At 40.9% G+C, this 24,370-nt stretch overlaps 1 protein-coding gene across 4 annotated transcripts in view; it reads right to left on the bottom strand.

Annotated features, from left to right (window-relative positions):
- The window catches only part of PLCB4 (phospholipase C beta 4), a 315,512-nt gene that overhangs the window by 51,001 nt on the left and 240,141 nt on the right, over positions 1-24,370 (bottom strand). For 3 of the 4 annotated variants that reach the window (XM_019549095.1, XM_019549097.1, XM_019549096.1), the window contains 8 exons: positions 23,622-23,673; positions 21,743-21,845; positions 18,996-19,160; positions 16,009-16,213; positions 5,948-6,036; positions 5,305-5,455; positions 2,104-2,153; positions 1,918-1,983 (listed from right to left, as the gene is read on the bottom strand). In XM_019549095.1, coding sequence (XP_019404640.1) covers positions 1,918-1,983; positions 2,104-2,153; positions 5,305-5,455; positions 5,948-6,036; positions 16,009-16,213; positions 18,996-19,160; positions 21,743-21,845; positions 23,622-23,673 — 881 coding nt within the window. The remainder of the gene's footprint in view (positions 1-1,917; positions 1,984-2,103; positions 2,154-5,304; positions 5,456-5,947; positions 6,037-16,008; positions 16,214-18,995; positions 19,161-21,742; positions 21,846-23,621; positions 23,674-24,370) is intronic. The other variant, XM_019549098.1, reaches the window with a different exon arrangement.

Genomic DNA, 24,370 nt, shown 5'->3' with positions numbered 1-24,370 from the left:
AGGTGTCCATCACCCAGGGGTATCCGTTACTTCCCAGGACAGTACCATAGCACCAGACTGCAGAACAGTCCTGTTGAAGCTGGGCTACTGGGCAGCCAAGAGTCACAGAACCAGAAGGAGAGAGAGTGCTTCTATGCTAGCAGAGAGAAATCCTGCTCCCTGGCCCCCAAATCATCAGAACAGGCAGAAGGAGGCTGGAGCTAATGGGGCTTAGCCCCACCCAAACAGAGCTGAGGGTAGGGCTCCGGGCTGCTGCAGCAGGGATGTGGGGGGAGCGGCGCACACACTCAGATGCACAGCCAGGATCGCAAACCTGGCATGTGGCTCACCACCCAACACAGCAGCCAGGCAAGTTTCAGTGTACTCTCAAGGGGAAGGGGCTTGGTGGGGGGGTGCAGTGAGGCAAAAGGCAGGGGCAGGCATGAATGGGGTCCAGGGTTGGGTCGTGGGACACTCGGAGCCCAAGCAGCTAATCCAGGCATGTGGGGGAGCTCCCACCCCTGTGTGCACCCTGGGGGAAGCATGGGGACACATGCCCCCCCCCCGGATCTGTGTGTGTGGGACAGAGCAGGCTCCGCTCTGTGCCCCACTGCCTCAAGAGCCAAGTGGTGCCATATGCATCTTGCCATTGGGCTCTGCATCCTGTGCACAGCAGACACATGATGTGGCAACATTCCTAGTCAGTGAGCACAGAGCGGAGCCTGCCTCTGCCCCACGCAGAGGTCCGGGGGGCGTATGCCCCCCATGCTTCTCCTGGGGTGCACGCAGCAGCGCAAGCTCCCTCATGCCCCTGGACGATCCGCCCAGGTTCCAAGTATCCCATGATCCGCCCTGGCCTGGGGACCCATTCACCCCAGTGCCTGCCCCTGCCTCACTCCCTCCCTCACTGTGGGGGGCTTTGATTTGCCTCTCCACCCCTTCCATGGGGGGAGGGGGGGGGTGCATGCATGCCTGCATGCAAGCACTCAGCTCCCCCCAAATAATATTTTCTCTCTCCACCTGTGATCTTCAGCCCACCATAATTAGCAGTCATGACATTAGACATGTCTTTAGAATATGCTTCTTTAGAACTTGGATACACCTCTTGACACTGCAAATGACCAGGCAAATAGGTCAATTCAAGCCTGCAACGAATACAAAACTAAGAGCACCAAAAGACATGGAAATGACCGACAGCAAAGCCAAGTCATAATGATGTCCTGCATGTTGCCATAACAAGATGTAGTTTGGAACCTTGCTACTTTCTTGCACTTGTTAGGTTTCCTCTGGTAGTAGGAATCCTTCCTTGCTTTTAGCAGAATTTTCAGATTCACTGGAATCTAGCATGGCCACACCATGAGTAGGTCTGCTATGGCCTACAAACTTGCAACCTCTGGACTGTCACCCATGCACTTTAGTATCTATGCCACCCCAGCAGTAGGAATGTTCAGGACCATATTGACAAAAATGTTAAGATTTAAGAACAATTGTATTCTGTGAAGGACAGTGGTGGGAGTAAGCAATAGTCTATGCAGATGTTGGGAGACGAATTAAGGATCTAATTTTCCAACCACTTTCCCCATCTCCATTGTGCCTCCATGCAGTTTCCACATTTTGGGTCTTTACCATCTTCCATCCCTTTATAAGCACAATAGGTTATTTCTGTAGTGAGCTTTTGATTCAAAAACCTGGTGTAGAACTTGAGATGTTTTAAAGTGATCACTCAGTGGAAAATCTGTTTATCAGAGTGGGTCTCAGTGAAAGCTAAAATAAACTTGTGTTCTTTGCTCTAGCAATTTACTTATCCTTAATAATTCCTCTGACTATAATTGAGAGCCATCTGCACTGTCGAGCTTTGCAACCTTTCTTTTTTCATTTAAAGCAAGCGAACTTGCTAGCTAGGCACATTTTCCCAAACTCCTAGAGCTCTACTCGTACCTTTGAATGTTTCTTCTTTAAAGCACTCAGTTCTTTCTGCTGTTTCTTTAAATGTTTTATGTAGGCCTACAAAAGAGAACTTGGATCACTTTTCTTGCAAGAATAATGATTGAAACCAGATAAAATCCTGGCTGTTTGAAAATATATATATATATTACATCTTGCAAAGTTTTTGACCAAACTTACCTTCATTTGCTTTAAATCTTCTATCTTCACTTGAGGAATAAGTTCTATACCTAGAAGGTATTAGTACATTTTATCTAGAACTTTAGTCATACTGCTAGATACCAAGTATTTTTCTAATTTCACCACAACAAATTACATTTGTGTTAGATACTGTAATTCACATTAATGAAAACAAACATTTGATTGAGTTTAGCGTGGGAAACAAGTTAAGTATTGAGACATGGTAAAGGCATGTTTATTATTGCTTTTGGAATCATTCATCTCATTTGTGTAAAAAGAAAACAGAACACTATCAGCATTCTGAGTGGCGAAGAAGAACAAGTTAAGCATTTTCAGATATAATTTGTGGAAAAATAGGGCAGACCATTTGTGTAACTTAAGTTTACCTACATATGCTTCTGAACTTTTGTATCTCACTGGAGGTTCATCCTGCACCTTGGAGTCAATGGGTCCTTTGTTGGGTCACATCTTATTTCATGGTCATATCTTGATACTCTTTCAGTTCTAAAGTTGTATTTTAATGTTTACATTAAAAAGGCCAATATGATCCCATGGAAAAAAATCTAATATGTAAGATTCTCCTTAATTTTTAAATGAAATGTTGGATCAATCATTAACATACTACTCATAACTTATTTAACTAACTACCAATTGTGTCCTTAACTGTAAGATTCTGCCTCTCTTGCAAGGGATTTTCTGCCTTGAAAGGTGAATTCCACTGAACAAAATTTGGATCCTGTAGAAACAGACAGTTTGTGCAGGCCAGAAAAATGTTAACATTCTTAAGTCTATAACATTCCATCCAAATTACAAATTATTTTTAATGAGCACCATAAACATACCTGGGGCTTCATAAGACCCATCAGGGGAGGGGAGAGAGGGGGAGCTTTTCAAAAACACTATAGGCAGTTTAGTCATCCAAGTCCTACTGAAAGTCAATGAGATTTGGGTACACAACACTCATTGTGCATTTCAAAATCTCCCTCAGGTTTGCTACCTTGCTGGACACGTAATCTCTAATGACTTGGAGAATCATGCAGAAATTAACAAATTGTAAAAATTAATCAAATAAAGATGAGAATTGGGATAATTACATGTGATACATAAATGACCACCTCCATTCTTCCACAAGTGGGCATGGGAGAGAAACAGAATGCAGAAAAGATTATAAAAGAACAAGTGCTGAAGTCATAGTTTAAAAAACCGTGTTGTGCAATTTTGTTGTACCCTAAATGCAGAGTTTCAGATTGTATTTTAAAATGTGGATGCCACATTCAATCTTGCTATTTACATTTGACAAAGTTTTCAACCAAGAATAATATTAGCATCAGTTACCACCCTGAAAATGTATTTCATAGGACTAGATGCAATTCATGCAATAAACATACAATAAGATTATTTCTAATGCAGTGCTGTGATGAAGTATTACTGTCTACAGTTTAATTTAATCTCATCTAATCCTTTTCTCATTTATATCACAGCATCTGATTTCATTAATTTTTGGAGAAGAGAAGCTTTGAAGTATTCTACATGCAAATGTTTTACTCTAAAGAGTGATTTTGTAAAAATGGCATTTTCTCTCTCAACACATCTGCCTTTTTTTTGTGTGTATTCTGTCACATCAGCTAACATTAATGCCAAAATAAGTGGTACTGGTTTTCTCCTGTTATCCCTACTGAGGAAAAAAGATGAAAGAGAATGTGCAGGATTCTGCTCCACAGGCATCAACAGAAATGTCAATTAAGTCAGATGTACCTGGGCAAATCCAGTGGCCCCCATGGCATTTCATTAACCGTGACAGTGATTTTCAACTACAGTGCTGCAGCACCATGGGAATCCATGACATACTTACAAGAGAGCCATGGGGTACTGCATAATATTAGCACTGGTACACGTTCAAATACCTACACGATTCACGAGACACATTAAGAGGCTGTGTCCAGAAAAGCGCAGACATGTGGTATGTGGCGCCACCCGCATCACACATACAGGCATTTCCCATTCTGCTAATCTGCACATGGAGGGGGGAGGTGTCTTTTAAAAAAAATAACTGCACTGTAAAGAAGCAGGATGGTGCCTATGTGCCACCTGAAACTGGAGCCTGGCCAGCTAGACCCACATTTCAGCTGCCAGCCAGGCTCCAGGCTGCTGGATCACCATGGCTGCAGCCTCTGGAGCTCCCCAGGACCCCAGGTATGGCCACTGGAGGCAGCCCACATGCTGGCCCGAGCCTCCCCTATCCTACCTGGCACAATGTACCACATGCCAGAGCACATGTGTGTGGGCATTTCCTAGGAACAAGCAGCAATGGCACAAAGCCAAAACCATTTGTCCCTAGGGAAACTAATGTTCCCACTTGTGGGGATGTACCCATAGATTTCAAACAGTAATCTATAGTGTCATAACATTTGGCTGTATTATGATCTTTTTGAGTTCTTTACCACAGAAGAACTGCTCTGTTTTTCTGTGGTCAAAAAATGAGAGAAAGCTAAAAGAGCTGGCATTTTCTGAGGGGTGCCTTCAGCCTAACAAGAGGTGCCTTGAATCTAAAAAGTTTGAGAACCACTGACCTATGATACAAAAAACCCTATTTGATTCTCCAAGATGATACTGGGGAGTGGGCAGTTGGGGGGGGAAAATCTGTCCAGTGAAAAATAAAATCTATTTTATGTCGATATACATGGGATCCCCACAATGCCAGTTTCAGAATCACCTTTCAGAGTAATGCCGTATTGGAACCACAATGAATTTATTGTAAAATCCCCACAAAATCCATTAAAAGTACTTACAGTTTCTTTCAATCTGCTACTCTGCCAAGGGAATTTTTAAATAATACATTTTTTGTGTGTGAAATATGCCAGTTTTTGTGGAGTAAGCCAGAAATCAGCCTTCTTTGCTTGCCCTGCTCCAGTATATTATTAATAGGAACTGTTTTCACTTGCTACTGATAGCATTTTTTCAGTAGTCATTCGTTTAATAAAATAAAGCACCATTGGCCTGGCTTCCTGAAGCCATGTGGCCAATATGAATACAGCAGTATTTGCCAAGTTAATAAAGACACCGGCAGTAAAAGAAGATGATTTTTGGTTGCTTTTTAAAAAAGTAATAGAAGTACAAAAACTAAAAAACATGAGGGAATATTTGTTAGTGAGTAAGAATGGAGAGAGGAGAGGAGAGGAGAAAGAGTTAATTATTCTTTACCTTTCTTAGTTTCCATTCCAGGTCCCAGGCCAGAAGTTGTACTTGGTCTAAGTTCAGAACTACTCTGAGGAGTCACATTTGCTTTGGCATTATTAGCTTTTCCTTTCCTATCGTTCTTTGAGGTGTCATTTGGTACATCAGCTATATCACTCTGGAAGAAGCATTAATACTTGTTAAGTTATCAATATTATTTTTTCCTCGCAAAATACGTGAGGGAGAAAATAAACTCATTTGCTTTAAAGTAAAATAGCCCACATACTTGTTAATACTTCTAGAAAAATGATACTCAGATGGAGACTTTGTAACCTTTTAGCTGAAACATATTACAATACAGCTCCTTTCTAATTTCAGATACATGAATGTGCTGCCATGACCCATAAAAAATCATGACTGCTTGAAATGCAGTGAAGGCTATTTCAATACATTTCTCAACACATGCCCATGTACTTAAAAGTATATCAGACTTATATTTGAAGATGGATACTAACTGAATAAGCTGCATTAATGACCAATTTATCCAAGGGACAACTGACCACTCTTTCTGTATTTTTGCTAAGGTCTACCCTGTTTTTTGCATCCTCCATTATAAGAAGCTGTTATAGGATGAATGCAAATAATTCTGGGTATGTTAATTTCTACTTACAGTTTCAATACCCATAGCTCTCATCTGGTCTGCTCTTTTTTCTGTGATAGATAAAAATTTCTTTGGATCTGACAAAGCATCCACAATATCTGAAAGATAATTACATTTTTAATCAGCTTTTCACTTTTTAAAGACAGACTTAAAAGGGTCAATGTGTATTACTGTTGCATGCTCCACAGTCCTCAACACTGGACCAACTGGGTAATCTTGGTAGAGGATTCTGGAAGCTTTGTAGGGGCCTGGACAGACCAAATGCTTAAACTGGTGTAACTGGTTTATGCCAGTTAAAAAAGGCATTGGACAGACACCCCTTAACCTGGGTAACTTCACTCAGTTCAATGGAAGATTGTCCTGAAAGAATCAGGAGTCGAACATTACTGATGTAAGCTACACCAGTTCAGTTTTTGCCTGTGTACACCCACACCAGGGTAGCCATTTGATGAAAACAAGCAGGCTTCTGCCTGCTCCTGTACCAGTAGCACTAGCAGTGAGGTATAGCAACAGCCATCTACTGTGCAAGCTAACTCAGGATAGCTGAACATCTATCCATTCCTAACCCCAGTGTAATATACATCAGTACATAAGAAGAGCCACACTGGGTCAGGTCCATGGTCCATCTAGCCCAGTATCCTGTCTCTGACAGTGGCTGGAATGGATGTTTTAGAGGGAGAGCATATGAACAGGGTATATATTGATCGACTGATCCCCTGCTACAACCTCCCTGGCACCCTCCATCAACAAATATTATAATAATAAAAAAAGCCCATGTCCCTGACTGTTCTCTTTAACAGCAATTCATGATCTATCATCCATGAATGTGTCCCTTGCTGAACCAGGCTATACTATCTGCCTCTACAACCTCCTGTGGAGTTCTGTAACTTCATAGATTGTAATGCCAGAAGGGACTCAGAAGATCATTGTTTCCATCCTCCTGCACCAAGCAGGAAAGATAACTGGGGGTCAGATGACCCCAGCAAGGTGACTGTCTAGTCTCCTCTAGTTAACTATGGGTTGCATAAAAAGTACTTTATCTTGTTAGTGTGACACCTGTCTCCTGGTAATTTCAATGGATGCCCCCTAGTTCTGGTATCCTGGGACATGGTGAATAACAGTTCCCTACTCGCTTTGTCCATAACCTTCCTGATTAGACTGCTATCATATCCTTTTTCAGCCTTCTTTCCAAACTGAAAAGACCTGGCCTTCTTAGGCTCTCCTGGTATGGTGGTTGTTGCATACCCTTGATCATCTTGGTTGCCCTTTCCTAATTCCACTACATACTTATTGAGATGTGGAGACCAAACTGCACGGTATAGAAAACCCATGTAAATTACACCAGAGTTTGTCCATTCCCTACTTTTGTATTCCCTTCCATGTTGGGAAGATGGGTAGGGAGGAGGGAAAGGGAATGAATTTTCATTACCATTGTACATATCTGCCCAGCATCTCCCATGATTCAAACAGGTTAATTTGTCTTTCAAGATAACCACTGTTTTGTCTTGAATCCACTAGGCACATTAGCCATCATATCAGTTCTCCCTCTGTAGCTCCCCCTCTCACAAAGATTCATATTTTCTGCAAGCACAGTTTCATCTACCTATTTAAACGAACCCAATTACTGCAGTATCTGAATAAATATATCAGGAACATTAATCAGTTTGCAGTTACAACACTCCAGCTACGCAAGTAAGGATTATTCCTTTTTTACCAGTAGAGAACTTGGGCACAAAATGACTGATGACCTAATCCAAAGATCACTGTAGTCAATGGACAGATCTCATAGACAGTGGCAGGCTTTGAATCAAATACTAAGTCACTTGTGGAAGGTCCTACAGAAAGTCGGCAGCAATAAACACAATCTCCTGAGCTCCAGTTCACTATATTAACTACAGGGTTGGCTGTACTCTTTGAAGTCACATGCAGTACTTGGTCTCTCAGTTGCCTAGGATCAGGTTTATGAACTTTCCTGCAGTGTTGGGATATTTGCTATAGTTCATAGGTGAAGTCAAATGTCTGTTGTACATAGATGACTAGAACAATAATGCAAATAATATCCTTTCCCCTCCAGTGTCTAACTTATGGCAAGTGACAGCCCTGATTCTGTGGCCGAATCTCCAAATCCGAATTGAATCAGGGGACCAATTAAATGGTCCAAATTGATTCAAAGCACTCTGAATCTTCAGAAAAGATTTGAAGAGCTTTGATGATTCAGGCGGTCCCCAGTGGCTGCAGCAGGGAGCTGCAGCCAGACTCTGAGCTGGTAAGTACTAGGGGTGGGGGAAGGAGGACTGGGGGAGGGGACCATGGGGGGACAGCAGCCAAATCTCCAAATCAGATTCGGTTGAATTGAATTAGGACAGTGATTCAAATCACCGAATCGAATCACTGCCCCTCGAAATCAGCCGAATCTGAAGCAAATACTACCCACTTCACACAGGCCTAGTTTCTAACTCTCAATGAGGCAAGTACTGAATGTGAAGCATGACAAGCAACAAAGGCCCTGAAAGTTTGCAAACAAACAAATTATTTAGGGCCTCTATGCCAGGGCTTCTGCTTCTACTTTCATCCAAGCCCTGCTGGCTTTGGCATATGACAAACGAATCCCTTCCCTTCCACTGATTTTCAGTTGTTTGAAACCTTAGATGGAATCACGGTGAACCTTAGATGGTTCTGTTAGTGAAAAGAAGACTAGGACCTCCCCAGTCTCCTTCACCAAACAAGAAATATTGCTTTTGTGAAGAACATTCCCTACCCCATCCCCTTCATCTGTACTGAGGTGGGACAAAGATATTCAGAGGGTGGAGGAAGCACATTTATAACCCTTTCACTAAGTGGCTTTGTTCACTGGGAAGAGACAAGGCTATGAAATAACTCTGCAAGCATTAATGATTCACCAGTCTTACTCCTACTGAACTACTGGCCAGGATGCGTATTCAAGTGCAGACTTTATACTAGGTGCAGATTTCCAGATTAATATTTTGCTAGCTCCTTCTCACTTCTATGTCAAAAGAACTTTTTGTCCTACCTTTTCCTAGAAACACCCAAGCTATGAGTACCTTATACTTTTTAAATCATGCTCCATGGTATAAACAACAATAGTTGTGACTCTCTTAACAGTCATGAAAAAAATCAAGTTTATTATATATAATCTTTTAAGCAGGCACTTGAATCATTAAACAGCTTTTGACAATTTAGGCTCTCAATACACAGATGGCTTCAGCTGTAATCTGAATTATTCCTGTAATCTCAGTTATTCCTGGATAAATCATGCACACTGCCAAAAAAGTCAATAAAAACTAATTAGAGCTCAGAATAAGGCCCAAACAGCATAGTGCTAGTTTTATGTTCCTGTCTCTACTATACTGCTGTGTTTAAAATATTAAAACTGAAATGAAATCAATAGTTGTATCGTAAGAACTCTTACAATATGTACCATGTGTTTCCTGTATGTATTTATATGAAGACACAAGTCTTTGCTTTGCAATAAAATAAAAAATCTTTTCAATCCTTCATTTAAAAGGCAGCCAAATAACTCACAAGTTGCAGAGATAGGTCATCCACCATGAGAAATACTGTGTTGATTTAGTACCTACAGTAATAATGCATTCAGAGTCAGAAACAGTGACCTGCTTTAGTGATCCCTGGGCATGTCTACACATGTGCCATTTAGTACTTGCTTGAGCAGTCCTGGTGGTGCTCAGGTTGTTTCCAACCCTACTGCATGTTCATGCCCGCTGCTGCTATGTCATCACAGTGATGAGCTACACTGCTGTAGCTTGTCATTATGGTGATGTAGCATCTTGTGTAGATGCAGCCCCTATATAGGTAATCTCAGCAGCATTGTCCAGAGCTCTTGTACATTGTAAGGTACAGGCTGAAAGAGCCCTTGTGGACATTGCTGTAAACAGAATTATCATCATTTTAAGGATGGTGAACCTGCATTATAAGGAAGGAGTTAATAAGTTGTTCATGACATAAAAGAGCTGTATTGCAATTAATAATTTACTATTCCTTTGCTACAGATGAAAAGCTGCGACACCAGTTGAAGGACTATTAAATAGAAATTGGGCATACATTTATTATTCTTGTCTAAAAGCTGTGCTGTGTTTCAACCATGTATTAATTAATTTATTATACAATATTGTAAGGAATAATAAGGGAAAGCTATTGTCATGTCTGTTACGGGATTCACAAAAGATATTATATGGAGTGGGGGGAAGAATGTGACAAACTGCTTGAAGGAAAAAGCAACAAAACCTTCTCACATGTTGGTGGGGAATAGTGAGCTCTATACAACACCACGACCCCAAAACAACTCTCTTTTTGGCATACAAGTAGCACTAATGTAACTAAATTTAGCTGTGTAAGTGGCATTTTGTCAGGTATACAGACTGCTATATCTTACTCTCACCTGCCCCAGTGGTACAGAAGCTAGCTAGACCACAGCTAGCTATCACAGCTGTTTATTCATTTCATCCAATGACTATTAAGTGAAGAAACACTACTGGGGTAGGACCAGAATTCAAGGCCCTTTCCCTCTTAGAGCAGTGCCTGTCTCCCTGAGACACACCCCTTTGGCTTGCTCTCTTCTGGTCCTACATATTTGTTCCTCTTGGTGGCAAATAGGCCAGCTTTAATATGATGATGCCCTTGCAAAGTCCATATGCTGATAATTAGGACACTTTGGTAGAAAGCAAGACATGCAAGTTACTGCCTCTGGAGCCCCTGGCACATAGTATTTCTGGTGCAACTAACTTAGTTGCTCTGTAAATAGCAACATGCCACAAAGTCATCAAATTTATGACAACATAACAGAGCAAACCAGCTACAAAGATATTCAAAAATGGGTAACTTTGTGGGTGGTTTATATGGCATAAAACTGAACATGTGGCATGCCCAATCATTCCCATGATGATAAATCACCTGATTGTCAGCATCAGGACCTGGGCAGCACTGGGTCCTGAGGGAACCTGGTTGGGGCCTTACCAAGACCTGGCACTTTAAAGAGCCTTGCCCTGAAGCCCCTGTTATTTCAGGCACTTCAAGGTGCTGGCTCCTGGTGATTCTTAGGCCATGGGACAGTACTAGGATCTGGGACAGGATCAGATGGGGAATGCCCTGGGTCCAAACCAGGACTGGGGCTGCCTGGTACTGAATCCCAATGCTCAGCTGAGTGTCAAGATCTGGCATTGCACAGTCTTGGGGGTCCAGGACAAAGCCAGCCCCTACTCAGCTGCCTTGACTGGTGGCTAGGGGTAGCTCCAGATCCCAAAACAAGCTTCCCCTGCTCTATCCCCATAGGATGCTGGGCACACACCTGAGGGTGGGTGAGCTTCCCTTATCCCCATCTGCAAGTGCCAGCTTAAAGATGGGCCCAATAAGAACAGTGGGGTTGGCAGTGCTTTCCTCACCCCTGCTGCACATTCCCCTCTAATAGATGCCAAGGACTATGCAGTGGAGGATGGGGTAGCTCCCTCATCCCCAGGTGCACCATGGGGGCACTTTGAGCCTGACCATGTTGTGCTCATAGTGCTCAAGAACAGAAAAAAGTGGGCAGGTGTGCATCTGGGACTCCCAGCTCCATGCCCACTTTTTAAGTCCAGGGCACTGTGAGCACATCAGGGAAAGGCTCCCTCATGTTGCACTCATGGCACCCCTGACATTTAAAAGCAGATGTGCAGTTATGATCCCCAGCTGCATGCTACTTTTTCATGTTTCCTGGTGTCCATGGAAGTGGCACCTGAGGAATGGAGAGTTCCTGGCTGCCACTTCCAAGCTTACAGGGAGGCAGTGCAGCCAGACAGCAGGGATCTTCTCACTCCCCAGCTGCAAGTGTCTTCCCTCCCTGCTCCTCACCCCTGTTCTGACCGCTGGCAGTTGTGCCATTTGGATTTCCCAGAACTGCACAATCTGCCAAGCACATGTGGCATGGCAGGTCATGTGATTTGGAGAATGGACCATAGAAATTATTGGGCCCCAGTCATATGACTGCCTTAACACCTGCCAGCAGCTTGCGAGGGTTCTTATCCGTTCTGTAACTTACACAAAACATCTTTCCAGTGTGGAGGAATATCTAAAAATCCATATAAATTAGGAGTGTGTGAAGTGGGCCCTATTTGATTCAGACTAGGATTTGGCTTGAATCAGGGATGGTGCTTCGATTTGTTGATTTGGATCACTGTCCCCGATTCGATTCGGCCAAATCCAAACCTGAAGATTCGATGCTGATTTGGGGAATCAGCAATTCAACCACAGACACAACTTTAAACATGTTTTCTACATACCTTGAGGTAGCAGGCGTGGCTTGCGATTGCTGTGATGCTGGGATGCATGGAGCATCCCACGGGAATGGTGGGCGGGGGGGGGCCTCCACATGTTTGGCTGCAAACCCAGAAGTGGACCGGAAATAGTTTCGGTCCACTTCTGGGTCCACCAGGGACCGTGTTGGGAGCCCCTCTGCATCCACTTCTGGGCCTGCTGCTGAGCACGCTGGAGAGCCCCTCAACGCTTCTGTGGGTATTTGATGCTCATCTCTTTAAACTTTTATTTAATGCAACATTGTACATCTAAACTTAAGTTTGATACACTAATATGTAAATGTTTCACTTATCTGAATGGACTTAGTGATCAAATGCATTTTCAGCTGGTGCTTTCCAAAGGGATTTGGAAAATTGGGAAGCCACTGTTCAGTTATTGCAAAAATTACTAGTTATGATGCTACCAACAAAGAAGTTAAGGTAGAAATGCAGACAACAGTTCAGGAAAATACGGAAAGTACATGCAAACTTTGGGGATTATTTTGCAATCTTTATTTGTGGAAGTTTCTCACTGAAATCAGTAGAAGTTTTGCTCAGCTAACAAATAAAGTAGCTGACCCTCTGTTCTTAGCATCTACTGGTGCATCTACATATGCTATTAGCATGGAATAATAAACTCTAGTGAATATTGTGCCAGAGTTTTTTGCTCCCTGGGACCGTGTTTACACATGTGCCCGGGACCGCATCATGTTGAGCGGAGGCAGAGAAACCCTAGCTAGCAGGGGACCTAAAGGGGCAGTCTGCCAGCCCAGGGCTGCTTTGACTCAGCTCAATGTGTTGCAGAAGGGCTGGCTAGGGCACACGGGTGCTCCACTGTGGGACTAGCCAGCAGGCAGCCCCCCACACTGAAGCACCCTTGTGCCCTAGCCAGCCCCATCAGTGTCTACACATGTGTTGCTGTGAACTCTGCCATAGTTTAGCAATTATTTTTACTAGTATTTGCAACTACTAACCTGCAGCAGAGTTAGTTTCTTGCAACCTAATGGGGCCACGAGCGTAGACATTGAAACTTTACTGTGGAGTTAATTAGGCAGCTCTGCAGTAAACGTCTTGTGTAGATTCACCCACTGATCCATATGTGAAGGTATTTTGTGCCAATATGGAAATGGCAATACATAATGACTTTCACCTGCCTAGCTCTTGTTATTTACCCAAAACAGACTGCCTCCAATAGCCATCTCCTCAACCAACTGGTATCCTCTCTCATACTCAGCTGTATTTCACACATATTTAGAATGGACAGAACTTCTTCCCCAGCATAGACTAGCCCTGAAACCCTAATATTTTCCATTTCCCTAAGTTGCCTTTCTTATTCTGGGATTCTACCCTTCAATCAAAAACCATGATACTGTATTTGAAAACTGGACTACACTATCATCAACTTCTAAGTACAAAGTAAGCACATATGCACAGGAAGCTGAAAACTTTGCAAGTGCGTTACTAATCACATAGACACCTCAAAGACTCAGCATTTCCACTGCTGGTAAATAAGTCACCACTCTCTATTGCTCTATCACTTGTCCTGGGGGTTGGAGTGGCATGGGTCCTAAAGCCCAGAGATAACAGCCTAGGTCACAAGGCCATAGCAGATGCATTCACAGCAAAGCCCTGATTCCAACAAATCTGTGAATTCTTAATACCTTGCTCAATACCTTGTTACAAGGACATGAAAAAGAAAAAGATCACTTGTCCTCTGCTTATATTTTTAATGTACTGTTTTCTTTTTTTCTTTAATTTAAGTAAGATAACTGGGTGCTTAAAAATTTTAAAGTTATGAATTTAAAAAAATGCTGTAACTAGTATAACCCTGGAAAATAGGCCTTATAGATAGTGGATCCTAACCACTGCTATATATAATACTGCTTACTTAGGAACTGTATTTATTATAAAAGTTTGTGTTTGGAATCTGTTGCTTCATTTCACATTTATTCATGCAAGTACTGTGGAGCACAGATGACTGCAAGTAGAAGAATTGCAACAGATGGACCATGTAAAATTAGCAAATCACAAAAAAGCAAATCATGCATCTTTTTAACTTTAATTCTTATTTGAAGCACGAGAAGTTCCTCAGTCTTACACCTATAGGTAAAGCAGCTGAACAAACTAAGGTATAAAATTATGTTAATACTTTGCCAAAAGAATGGACATATTGCTGGTATTTCTTAGAACAAGGTGAATACAGAACAATAGGCAAGTACCTAAAAAAAACTACCAGTAAATTTAGTATTAATGAGATCACCTCAGTGTCAAAAGAAACATCTCAGAGTCTTTGCTTTGTTTATGACTACTGCTGTACCAACACAAAAAAGACAGCACAGTACGTACGCATCAAAATAACCTTGCTTGGTTCCCATCAGTAGGAGGTCCATTTTCCCTATGCTGACAATAGGGTGTTAACTATAGCAGTGATTCTCACCCAGATTGCTGAGGTATGCTATACAACGTTAGCACTGGGAGGTGTGCAAACATGATATACAAGAGAAACTGAGATAATTCAAACAGAAATCCATAATGTTAAAAAACATTCACACCCACAGGGGTCTTTCTGAGTTCTCTGAAAAAGAAGTATTCCTTTATTTTTTGTTGTCATAAAAAGCAAGTGAAAACTAAGAGCTGACATTTTCTGAGAGGTGCCTTGAGTTTAAAGAGGGGTGACTTGAGTTTGAAAATGTTAAGAAACATTGACCTATACTATTCTTATCCTAATAATATTTCACGTTGATGCTGAAGTCACTTGGAGTAAAAAAAACAAAACAAAACAAAACAAAACAGAACAAGTTTTTCTATGTCCTTGCATCTTACAGATAACCCGTAGAAATAATGGTGATATGGGAGACCATCCAATACTGAACTCTGCCCAGACTGCAATTTATAAACTGTTTTTCAAGTGATCTTTGTATCTCAGTGCTTCTGTACAGACATCTGTCTCAATTTGGGAAGCATGTGTGTACAGCACAGTTGATAGTTGACAACAGTAGCTACTTTCTATTATTTTTAACACTACAGGTGCATCTACACATGCCCCACCCATGATGCACTTGTTACTGCACCATCATTTAATACTTGTTTTAGGAAGTACTAAATGATGGCACAGTAACAGCTGTTACTGTGCCGCCCCAGCAGCGCATGGTTATTTTTAGCAGCTACATGGCTGTAGTGATGCACTATAGCAGGGTAGCTTGTCACTATGGTGACATAGCATCAGCGTCACACTTTGCACCTGCTGATACTACGTCACTGTAGTGACAAGCTACGTCACAATATCTTGTCACTATGACAACAGTGTCTCGTGTAGAAACACTCAGTGGCTAGTAAATTAAAGCCACGATGTAATTTAAAGTAGCATATAAACCTGGAAGCAAAAAACAAATCCCAAGTAACTAAAAAGTTCATTACAAAAGTTCATTCATGTTTTTGTTGCTAAGTATTCACAAACGCATATTTTGAAGAATACTTAAATTATGTTCTGTTAACCCAACAAAAACACCTTTAGATAACTCTTGGGAGTATCATTCCAGCTTTGTTTCTTTTTCCTAATATTTTGCATTTTGAATTCAGAAGGATACAATTTCCTTCATTGCTAATGTTAAAATCTTTGATACAAAACAAAGATAACTAAACAGAGGAGATTCTTTTTTTTTGGAGATTGAAAATACAGACTATTTCCAATGGTCCAGACCTACATGTCATCAATTGCATAGTGAAACCCCAAGATTTACAATGTACTAATGGAACCATTCATCTTACCTCCAAAACCATCAGGCACATAGGTTTTGAGCACAATGTTGCAGAAAACTGTTGGTAGAGAAAGTGGCTTGTTGCCTTCATTACGAAGGGAAATGTGTCTGTAACCTGCCTGAAGACCATCAAGAGGTAGTATCCTCTGACCAATCAATTTGTTGTTGTCATCATAAACTGCTATTCTCAAGACGGCAAGATCTGGAAGAATAACCTGAAAAGCCACAGAATGAAGATAATCACTCATCCCCACAATGTGGCAAACTCCCCAAAGCAAGAGATGGAAAAAAATCTGGTTGTCCTTTTCCAGAAGTCAGAATAACAGCCCATTTATACTTCCAGGTTTATACCATTCCCTGTTTTGGGAATGCAAACTCTGTATTTCCGGACAGTGAATCTTTATGAGAAAAAATACTTTGTTTCCAAATATATATGTGTTTGAACTTATTTCTGGAGCTGGGAAATGGTCCTTTCAAGATCTCTTCAGATTGTCAACCTAGCAGTCCTCTATTCTGTCTACTGCTGTTTTATCACTGAAGACTGGTGGCTAGTAAAAGTGGGCAGGAAAATGCTACACAAGATGTGGCCTTAATGTGTAGTGGAAAGCAGACATGAGAAGCAAGTAATGCGTGGGTAAAGGAAGATATAGTGACAGAAGGGTGCTGGAGTGAAGTTGTTAATAATGGTGAGAAAGAGAAGCGTGATCTAAACTCTGCAGCCAAAGACTGCTCCAGAGATAGGTAATGTTTGCTCCGTGGGAAGAGTTTGGTATGGAGAGAGATGGTGCATGTATATTAGAAGGTAGGTGGAGGAGAGCAGTACACAGTAGGAATCTGAATGCTGGTGGGCCACACTCGTGCAGAGGGTAAGTACAGGAGAATCTAACAAAAGCAACAGTAGAATTTCCCCTCTCTCAGTTGGAGCAAAAAATACAAACTGGAGACTGGCTCTCAGAAAAGTGAGACTGGGAGTGTTAAGTCCCAGTCTGCTTAAGCTGCAAGCTAAAGCGAGAGAGACAAAGGAAAAAGGGTGAGGGACAGAGAAAGGAAAGGAATAAGGAGGATCTGGCTCACATGTGACTCCATAGTGCCTTAAATAATACTGCCAATATTTTCCTTTTTCTCTTCACCTGCCTCAGTGGCCTGAGACCTGGGCCTGAAACTCAAGACAGAAAATAAAATGGATTTACTTTTCCTGGCTGCCTTGAACCCACTGTCTTCTAGTGAAACCTTAAAGGTTTAGAATAAGAAGATACACTTTCTGGCCTCAAAGCATGCTTGAAATAGTTGTGGACATCAAATTTAATCTTCCCTTTTAAATTCAGACTAAGTGATCTGAGTTAAGCATCACCAACACACCTTTCCAAAGCAACAGCCCGTGACAACAGAATGACAACACAAAACTTGGGCTAGAATGGTGGAAACTTTATTTTACTACAAAGCAGAATCACAACCAAACAGAAGTCATGTGTTATTTGCTGGCAATGCCCCATGAGAGAAGCACTATCCCCCAGAAAAAGCCAATTTACACAACAGGTAAAATTTTCCTGTTGTGTCAATAAGCCAGTAAACCATTCACAGGATGAGTAACTGCATCATATCATATATATCTCCCTGTTCGCTGCTAGCAATGGTTGCTTAAGTGCCGAGCCTTTAGCTGTTGACTAATATTGTCTTCTATGATAAGGGAAGGTGCCAAGGAAAATATAGTTTCTTGATAGATTACTCATACCATACCATACTTATAATATAAGTTACTATGGAAACAGGGGGGAAATAATTGTTTATTGCATAGCTGGGAAGAAAGAAATCAGAAGGCAAATAGACATAGTCCTTGGCTAAAGACTGCCCAGGATATGCTGAAAGTTTTCTCTTGTCCAACGCCTATACATGAAAGCACTTCAGTTTAACCTACCCCTTACTCCCCACCCACTCAGGATGTTATTTAAGCATGTAATTTACAACTTATAGATGCTTTACTGAACTGGGATCTCATCAACACGGTACAAATCACCTCCCAGGATATCAGAGTCCAGAAAAGGTCCTTATGTTCATTTCAGTTTTTTGTAAACATTTGCTACCCTATAAGAGAAGCAGATTTTCCGCGTCACATGTTATACATATAGAATGGTACAACCGCCAGGCAAAACCTGTCACTAAAAGTAGGACCAGCAATAATGCTGGGGGATGACAGAACAGGTGAAAGAGTAACAGACGTTATATCAAAGACAGCACTGTTCACACATGTATTCTGGATGGAACTCCAGTCGACAAAAATAAAAATAAAAATAGATAAAGACTGAGAGAGGAAAACTGAACACTGGCAATGAGGACTGTGATCTCTTTGTTCAGATTCACCATACAGTATCAAGAAAAAAATTCTCTTTTCAGAAAAAAAAAAAGTACATGATGCACACGGTTACAGGAGGAGGGAGCTGGTGACATGTCTGAGGAACACAGCACCCTTTTCCATGTAATCACATTGACCTTAGCTTTGGATGCAGCATCTCACCTGCCCTCTGGGCTGAAGGAACAGTGCAAGATAGCCACTGCCAGGGCAGGGAAGAAGGTATCTCCAGGGAATGTTGGTATCCACCAGCTTGAGCACATTCTGAGCAGACTGCATACCTGGAACACAGGCACTGCCCCAAAGGAGATGGGTTCCTCCAAAAGGGAGGAAGAAGCAAAAACAGAGGGAAAAAGCCAAACAGAAAAAAATAATAACCATGTGACAGCTACAGAGGTTATTGGTTAAAGAACCACCAAACCAAACTAAAAAAAATTAATTCACCTTTCACAGTTTACAGGTTAACTGAGGTAAGCCCAGGCTCTAGAAATCATGGATCTGAGCCTGCAAACACCTTTAGATAGGAGTGGTCCTTATTCATATGAGCCATCCCAGTGAAGCTGGCTCATGTGAGCAAGGAATCCTCATATGAGAAAAGGTTTGCAAGAACAGTCTTTCCAGCACTAAAATGGACTTGCAAAATATCCTACCTTTCGAAATACAAATGATTCTTCATTGTAAACAGGATTCAGCCCGTTGTTCATCACCATGCGTGTTCGAAATTCTTTCCGTATAGTATCCGTAGGCAACCCATACATATCCACTTCTACATACGTACCAATTTTCTTGTCGGATAAGAACTGACCAGAAATCACCTGCAAAAGAAAAAGGGAAAGAAAGGAAGCAAATATATTTCTTGTCTAAAGAAAATAACAATAGAAAATACTCAGAACTTCATGAAGAGTAAAAAACCACAGTTTTTATTAAGCTACCATACTCAGATAAAGGCCCTGTGTAGAGTAGATATATTCATTTAATAATGTAATGATAATAAATGTCATGCTTTTTTGTAAATAAAGAGCATTTCTTTGAGGCCATTATATATAATTATAGTTAGATGGGGTTTACATAGGGCATAAATCAGTCATGAATTTCTCCTATTTTAAACAGGTTAGGACATAGGACACCTTTTTAAATTAGATTCCATTAGAATATTGGTTATTTGTATGAGTAATAAATGAACCATGTCTTTTCTGATGGGCTTTATTTTATGCTGAATATTAATGTTAATAAAACAGAGAGGCCAAGGGTACATATATAGTAACAATAATGCCATGGATAAATAATATAGGTCCCATGATGTTTTTTGCAATAAATAGTAATTTTCAAAAAATAATTATCAAAATGTCGTTTATGCAATAATGAGCATCAGTACAGAATTTAGGTACAGGGCATAAATGCTTTTGCTTGGTTGTGACCTAACTGTAAAGAATGACTACTGCACACATACACATGCATGCATGTACACATGCACACAAACACATACATGCACTTACTAATGTGCAGAAGGTTTTGTAGTGGTTAAGCCACTAGCTTTTAACTCCTGAAGATGTACATGCAAGTGCTGGCTTGGGCTACAAGCAGGTTTCTGGGTCAGATTCTATTCTACCTATTACATTTTTAAGTGGATTGAGGCACATAAATGAGATTGTGATTCACTCTCTTCAAGTCCCTGAAAATATATGAATACATCAGCTTTTGTAACATGCTATCACGTCACCCTTAAGCCTGAGTCACAAAAAAGCAACGAGGAGGAGGACAGACCCACCTTTTGCCTTAACTTTTTAAGGGACTCAAGCCGAGTGTAATGGGCTTGCACTTCAACACCTAAGTCTACTTACGTGGCTAATAGATGGAGTAGAATCTGGCCCTTTCAAGTTTGCCAAATCAAGTAAAAGCAGAGTCAGGACATTTCTGCCTTGCCTTTAAAGATTTCTTTTTTTTAAGGTTGGTAGCTGTTATCTACAGCAACAGTATAAAATTCAGCTAAACTTTAAAAACCAATCTGGGATTTTAGGGACTGTACTGCCTCATGGATGACTCAAAAACTCCAAAACCTCCCAAGATCTCTCTAAAAATCTTTTCCCACTGTAACAGGGAACCCCTGCCTATTACTTGAAAGGGGGAGGCAGGACTGTAGCTGGAGGCAGGAAGCCTAAGGGCAAAAAGGCAGCAGGTGTGAGCTACCCAGGTAAATTGAGCCAGGGGCTGGAGAAAAGCAGGCTGCTAATAGTGGAATTAACAGTACCTCAGCCCTGGAAGAAGGAGTCACATGACAGGAAGAGGGCTGGGCTTGGGAGAGACAAGCCCAGTCTCTGGCCATGGAGGGGGCACTCTGCTCCTGGCTGCTGCAGGATATGAGCTGGCTACAGTCTGGAGTGAAGCCAGTTCAGGAGAGGTACCTGGCGGCCCAGGGAGGCAATTCATATTTGTGTTAGGACAAGTTAAGTTGAGGTTTTTTGTTTAAGTTTGACCAGAGGACTGAATGTGGCTATATGGGGACAGGAAAAGGCCATGGATGGGGGACCCTCCCCATTATCAGGGACCAGGAGCTAGACCAAAGCTGAGGAGGCTGAGGCTGCCATAGTGAAACTGGAGCCCCAGAAAGGACTGCAGCTGATGCCTGGGAGCTGAGGTCTCAGAAGTGGACACGGGCTGAGGGCTTAGCCAGAGAAAAAGGGGGCAAAGGTTGGGACAGCCGAAGCCCTGACAGGTGCTTGGAGGCCTGAGGGGCTAATCCCTTAAAGTAGGGGGCACCCTGAGGGAAACACAGATCTCCCAGGGCATGAGTTGGACAGCAGGGGCACCAGGTGCCAGGGTGGTAGACCCACATGGCCCTGTTAGACCACCTACCAGTCAAACTAGGCATAAGGAAGGGTACTCCATAAATTAAAAGCATTTACATTCCCATAGGCACCTTTCTCTCCACTCCTCCTGTTCTATAACTCAGTTTTCCACAACTTGTTCTGCAAAGCCTTGCGCTCCTCCCCTTCTGTAGAGCAGCCATAACTGCTGCAAAATCTAATTCCTACACATACCGAGAATATTCTACATAAATGTTTCCATTACAAAACACCACTGTGCTCTGTAACATCCAGAGAAGTATGCACTAGTCAGAAACGATCCCTACATACTTTTTTGGTGATGCCTGCTATAAAGCACAAAGAATAGTATGAAATTTAAAAGTCAATGATAATGGATAATAACAAACCATTTCTAATTATGCTCCATACTGCTCAAATTAACACAGATGTCATAAACAGCAATCAAATAACAATAATTTAAACACTTAATGGAACCAGCAAAAATATTTACTCTGAACACTGCATTTCTGCTTCTGTTTAAATATGAGTTTCGATGCATTAAGATGACTTCAGTTTCTATAACTCTATTTTACCTGTACTGAACAAGTTGCAGCAATCACACCATCTACAGGTGTTTCAGAGAAAGGATCAAATGTTCGATCAGGTCGTCGCATAAAATCTGGTTTAAGAAGATACCTTATTTTAAGGGAAAAGACAAAATGTATCATATATGGATTTTCAAGATGACATTTTATCAGCTATAAATAATACTAATAGTGCTGAAGCACTAACCAATGAAATGCTGCAGGACATTAATAAAAGAGAGAAAAGAAAAACTACAGTTGTCTAGTATAAGTGTTCATGTTAATATATAATTATCTGACTGTGGATAGTTTAAATCAGACATGTAACTCTGGACCAAGAAATAAATAAAGTTAGTTATAATCTGACATTTTGAGTTATTTAGTAGTATAAGAACACATCATATCACAGCAAATATATTTTTTATTTTAATCTTTTATGCTCTGCTTGTTAAAACAAAAGAAGTTTAATTCAAAATTGTTTTTTAATTAAGGAATGCACCTCAGAGACTAGATCTGTATTGAATTTCAGCCTGCAGCTAATTTCTTCATCTTATAAACGTTTGAGGGGAAAAGAGTTGATAATGTTAATACTGACAGATCCTTAATTATAGCGGTGTGAATGGTCCAGCCATAATACCACTTACAATATGTCCCAGGGGACTATGCACTGGATTTTTCATCTAGAATTGGAAGAAAATGTGCAAATGGAGTTATCCTGCCAATTTATGGCACATTAAGCCTTATACATACTCTGCTTGCTACATAAAAGCCACATTTCCATCCTAGATTCCACGGAGTATTTCATACCCAGTAGGCAGACAGAACCACTTAAGTCATTTACTTCCATCAGTAGAAATATTGATATTTTATTTTTAATCCTAAACATGAGAAAGGAAGCATCAACTGAAGCAGTTGCTTTGTTCTCAGCCCTGCTCCATTTTGAAGAGGAAAAAAACAAATTTACACTAAATTTGACAGAGTTGCACGGTCATCTAAGAAACAAGCAAACATAGCCATGTCTGTATTTACTTCTTCCTTAGAACTTAGTCCCACTGTACATGCTGCTTTCTTCTATCTTTAACTATTCATCGTCTATATTGTGGTATTCATTCATGGCCCCCAAGAGGACTGCTAGGGACCATATGTTCTCAGAGAAAGAGAAAGTCCATGCCTCAAAGAGCTCACAATAGAAACAAACAGGATAGACAAGAATGGCAGAAGGAAAATATCATCCCTATTTAAGAAAAATCCCCATTTAAAAAATAATTACCAATAGAAACAAACCCCTCAGGTATAGGAGAGCAATGCACACGTTTAGAATGAGTGAAGATGGTGACTTGATTCCTCACTGTTTTCTGGGCAATCTGCTCTCTCATGACAAATTAGTGGTTACTGTTACTTGTTTGTGCACAGCTCTGTCTCAATTTCAGTTGTGGCCCATAAGCTCAGTGTATACTTCTTGCTTTTACTTTCCAAAGTCCACAATAAAAAAAAAAAAATCTACTCTGTTATGACCAACTAAACTCAGTTTTTTTTGTGAACTGTACAGTGAATCTATAACCTGAATCACATACTGAAACAAAGAATTCATAATTAAAAAATGAAGATTAATTTAATTAATTCTGCATGTGCTTTGCATGATCTTTACAATTTGTCACACTAGGTCTCTTCTGTTTCATTTAATAAAAATGAGCCTACTTGAAAAGTATATTCATCACACTACTAGTTCACAGGTGTAAATCAACCCCTGGAATTCTGCTCATTTCTATTCTTCACCCAGCATCCCATTTTTCTTTTGTAACACATAATTAATAGTGACAAAGTTTTAATAAAACCAGAGTATGGTGTTCTGATACATAGTGACAACAGTTTAAATCACATTACTCACCCGCATGATCCATTATATTCAAATTTTCCCTGATTCAATTGCATTGCTAAATCTGTCAAGAGACAAAAATAATTTAGTATCTTGTCTCTTTGAATAATGCAGATCTTGAACAGATGTCCTAGGAAGAGAAACTATGCTGCACCTTTTTGTCCAGAATAACTAGTATAACTAAGGGGACATCTCTGAAGTCCGTGATAAAACTTCCAATTACTTCACAAATGCTAAAGTCTTTATCAAGCCAGCTGCAGTCAAAGCCATATTTTTAATAAAAATATGCTTTAGTCAGCAAGGGATGCCACCTCCATCCTGCCACATCAAAAAGATTCAAGGGTCAGCCTGAATGGACTTTGAGGATCAATGTCACAGAAACTGGAAGAAATATTTTCAGCTCAGAAAAATCACCCACAAGCCTCTGAGTTTATTCTACTTTGGTATTTGGGGCTATCTAAACAGATGCAGTAAACATGTAAAAATAAAACAAAAACAGACATTTACAAATGCAAACATTTTCCTTCAACCTTCTAATTCTGCACTTTGCTCCTGTTTTTAAATCCAAGTCTGGTTTCCTCTTTCCCAGTGGATTTAGAAATTCTGCTTCCCAAAGCAGATTAAGCCTTTGTTCAGGCCCTCCAGAATATTCATAAAAAACAAAACTCAATTGCTTGTTATGAAGAACAATGGGATTTTGAATACATGCATCCTAGCCATTCATTTCTTTACTTGGCAGCCTCAAAGCATCATTACTGTTT

The sequence above is a fragment of the Crocodylus porosus genome, unplaced genomic scaffold (genome assembly GCF_001723895.1).
Source record: "Crocodylus porosus isolate Cpor-Errol unplaced genomic scaffold, CroPor_comp1, whole genome shotgun sequence".
NCBI lineage: Eukaryota > Metazoa > Chordata > Crocodylia > Crocodylidae > Crocodylus > Crocodylus porosus.
The sequence above is the reverse complement of the archived record's forward strand: the minus strand, read 5'-3'. Positions and strand labels throughout refer to the sequence as shown.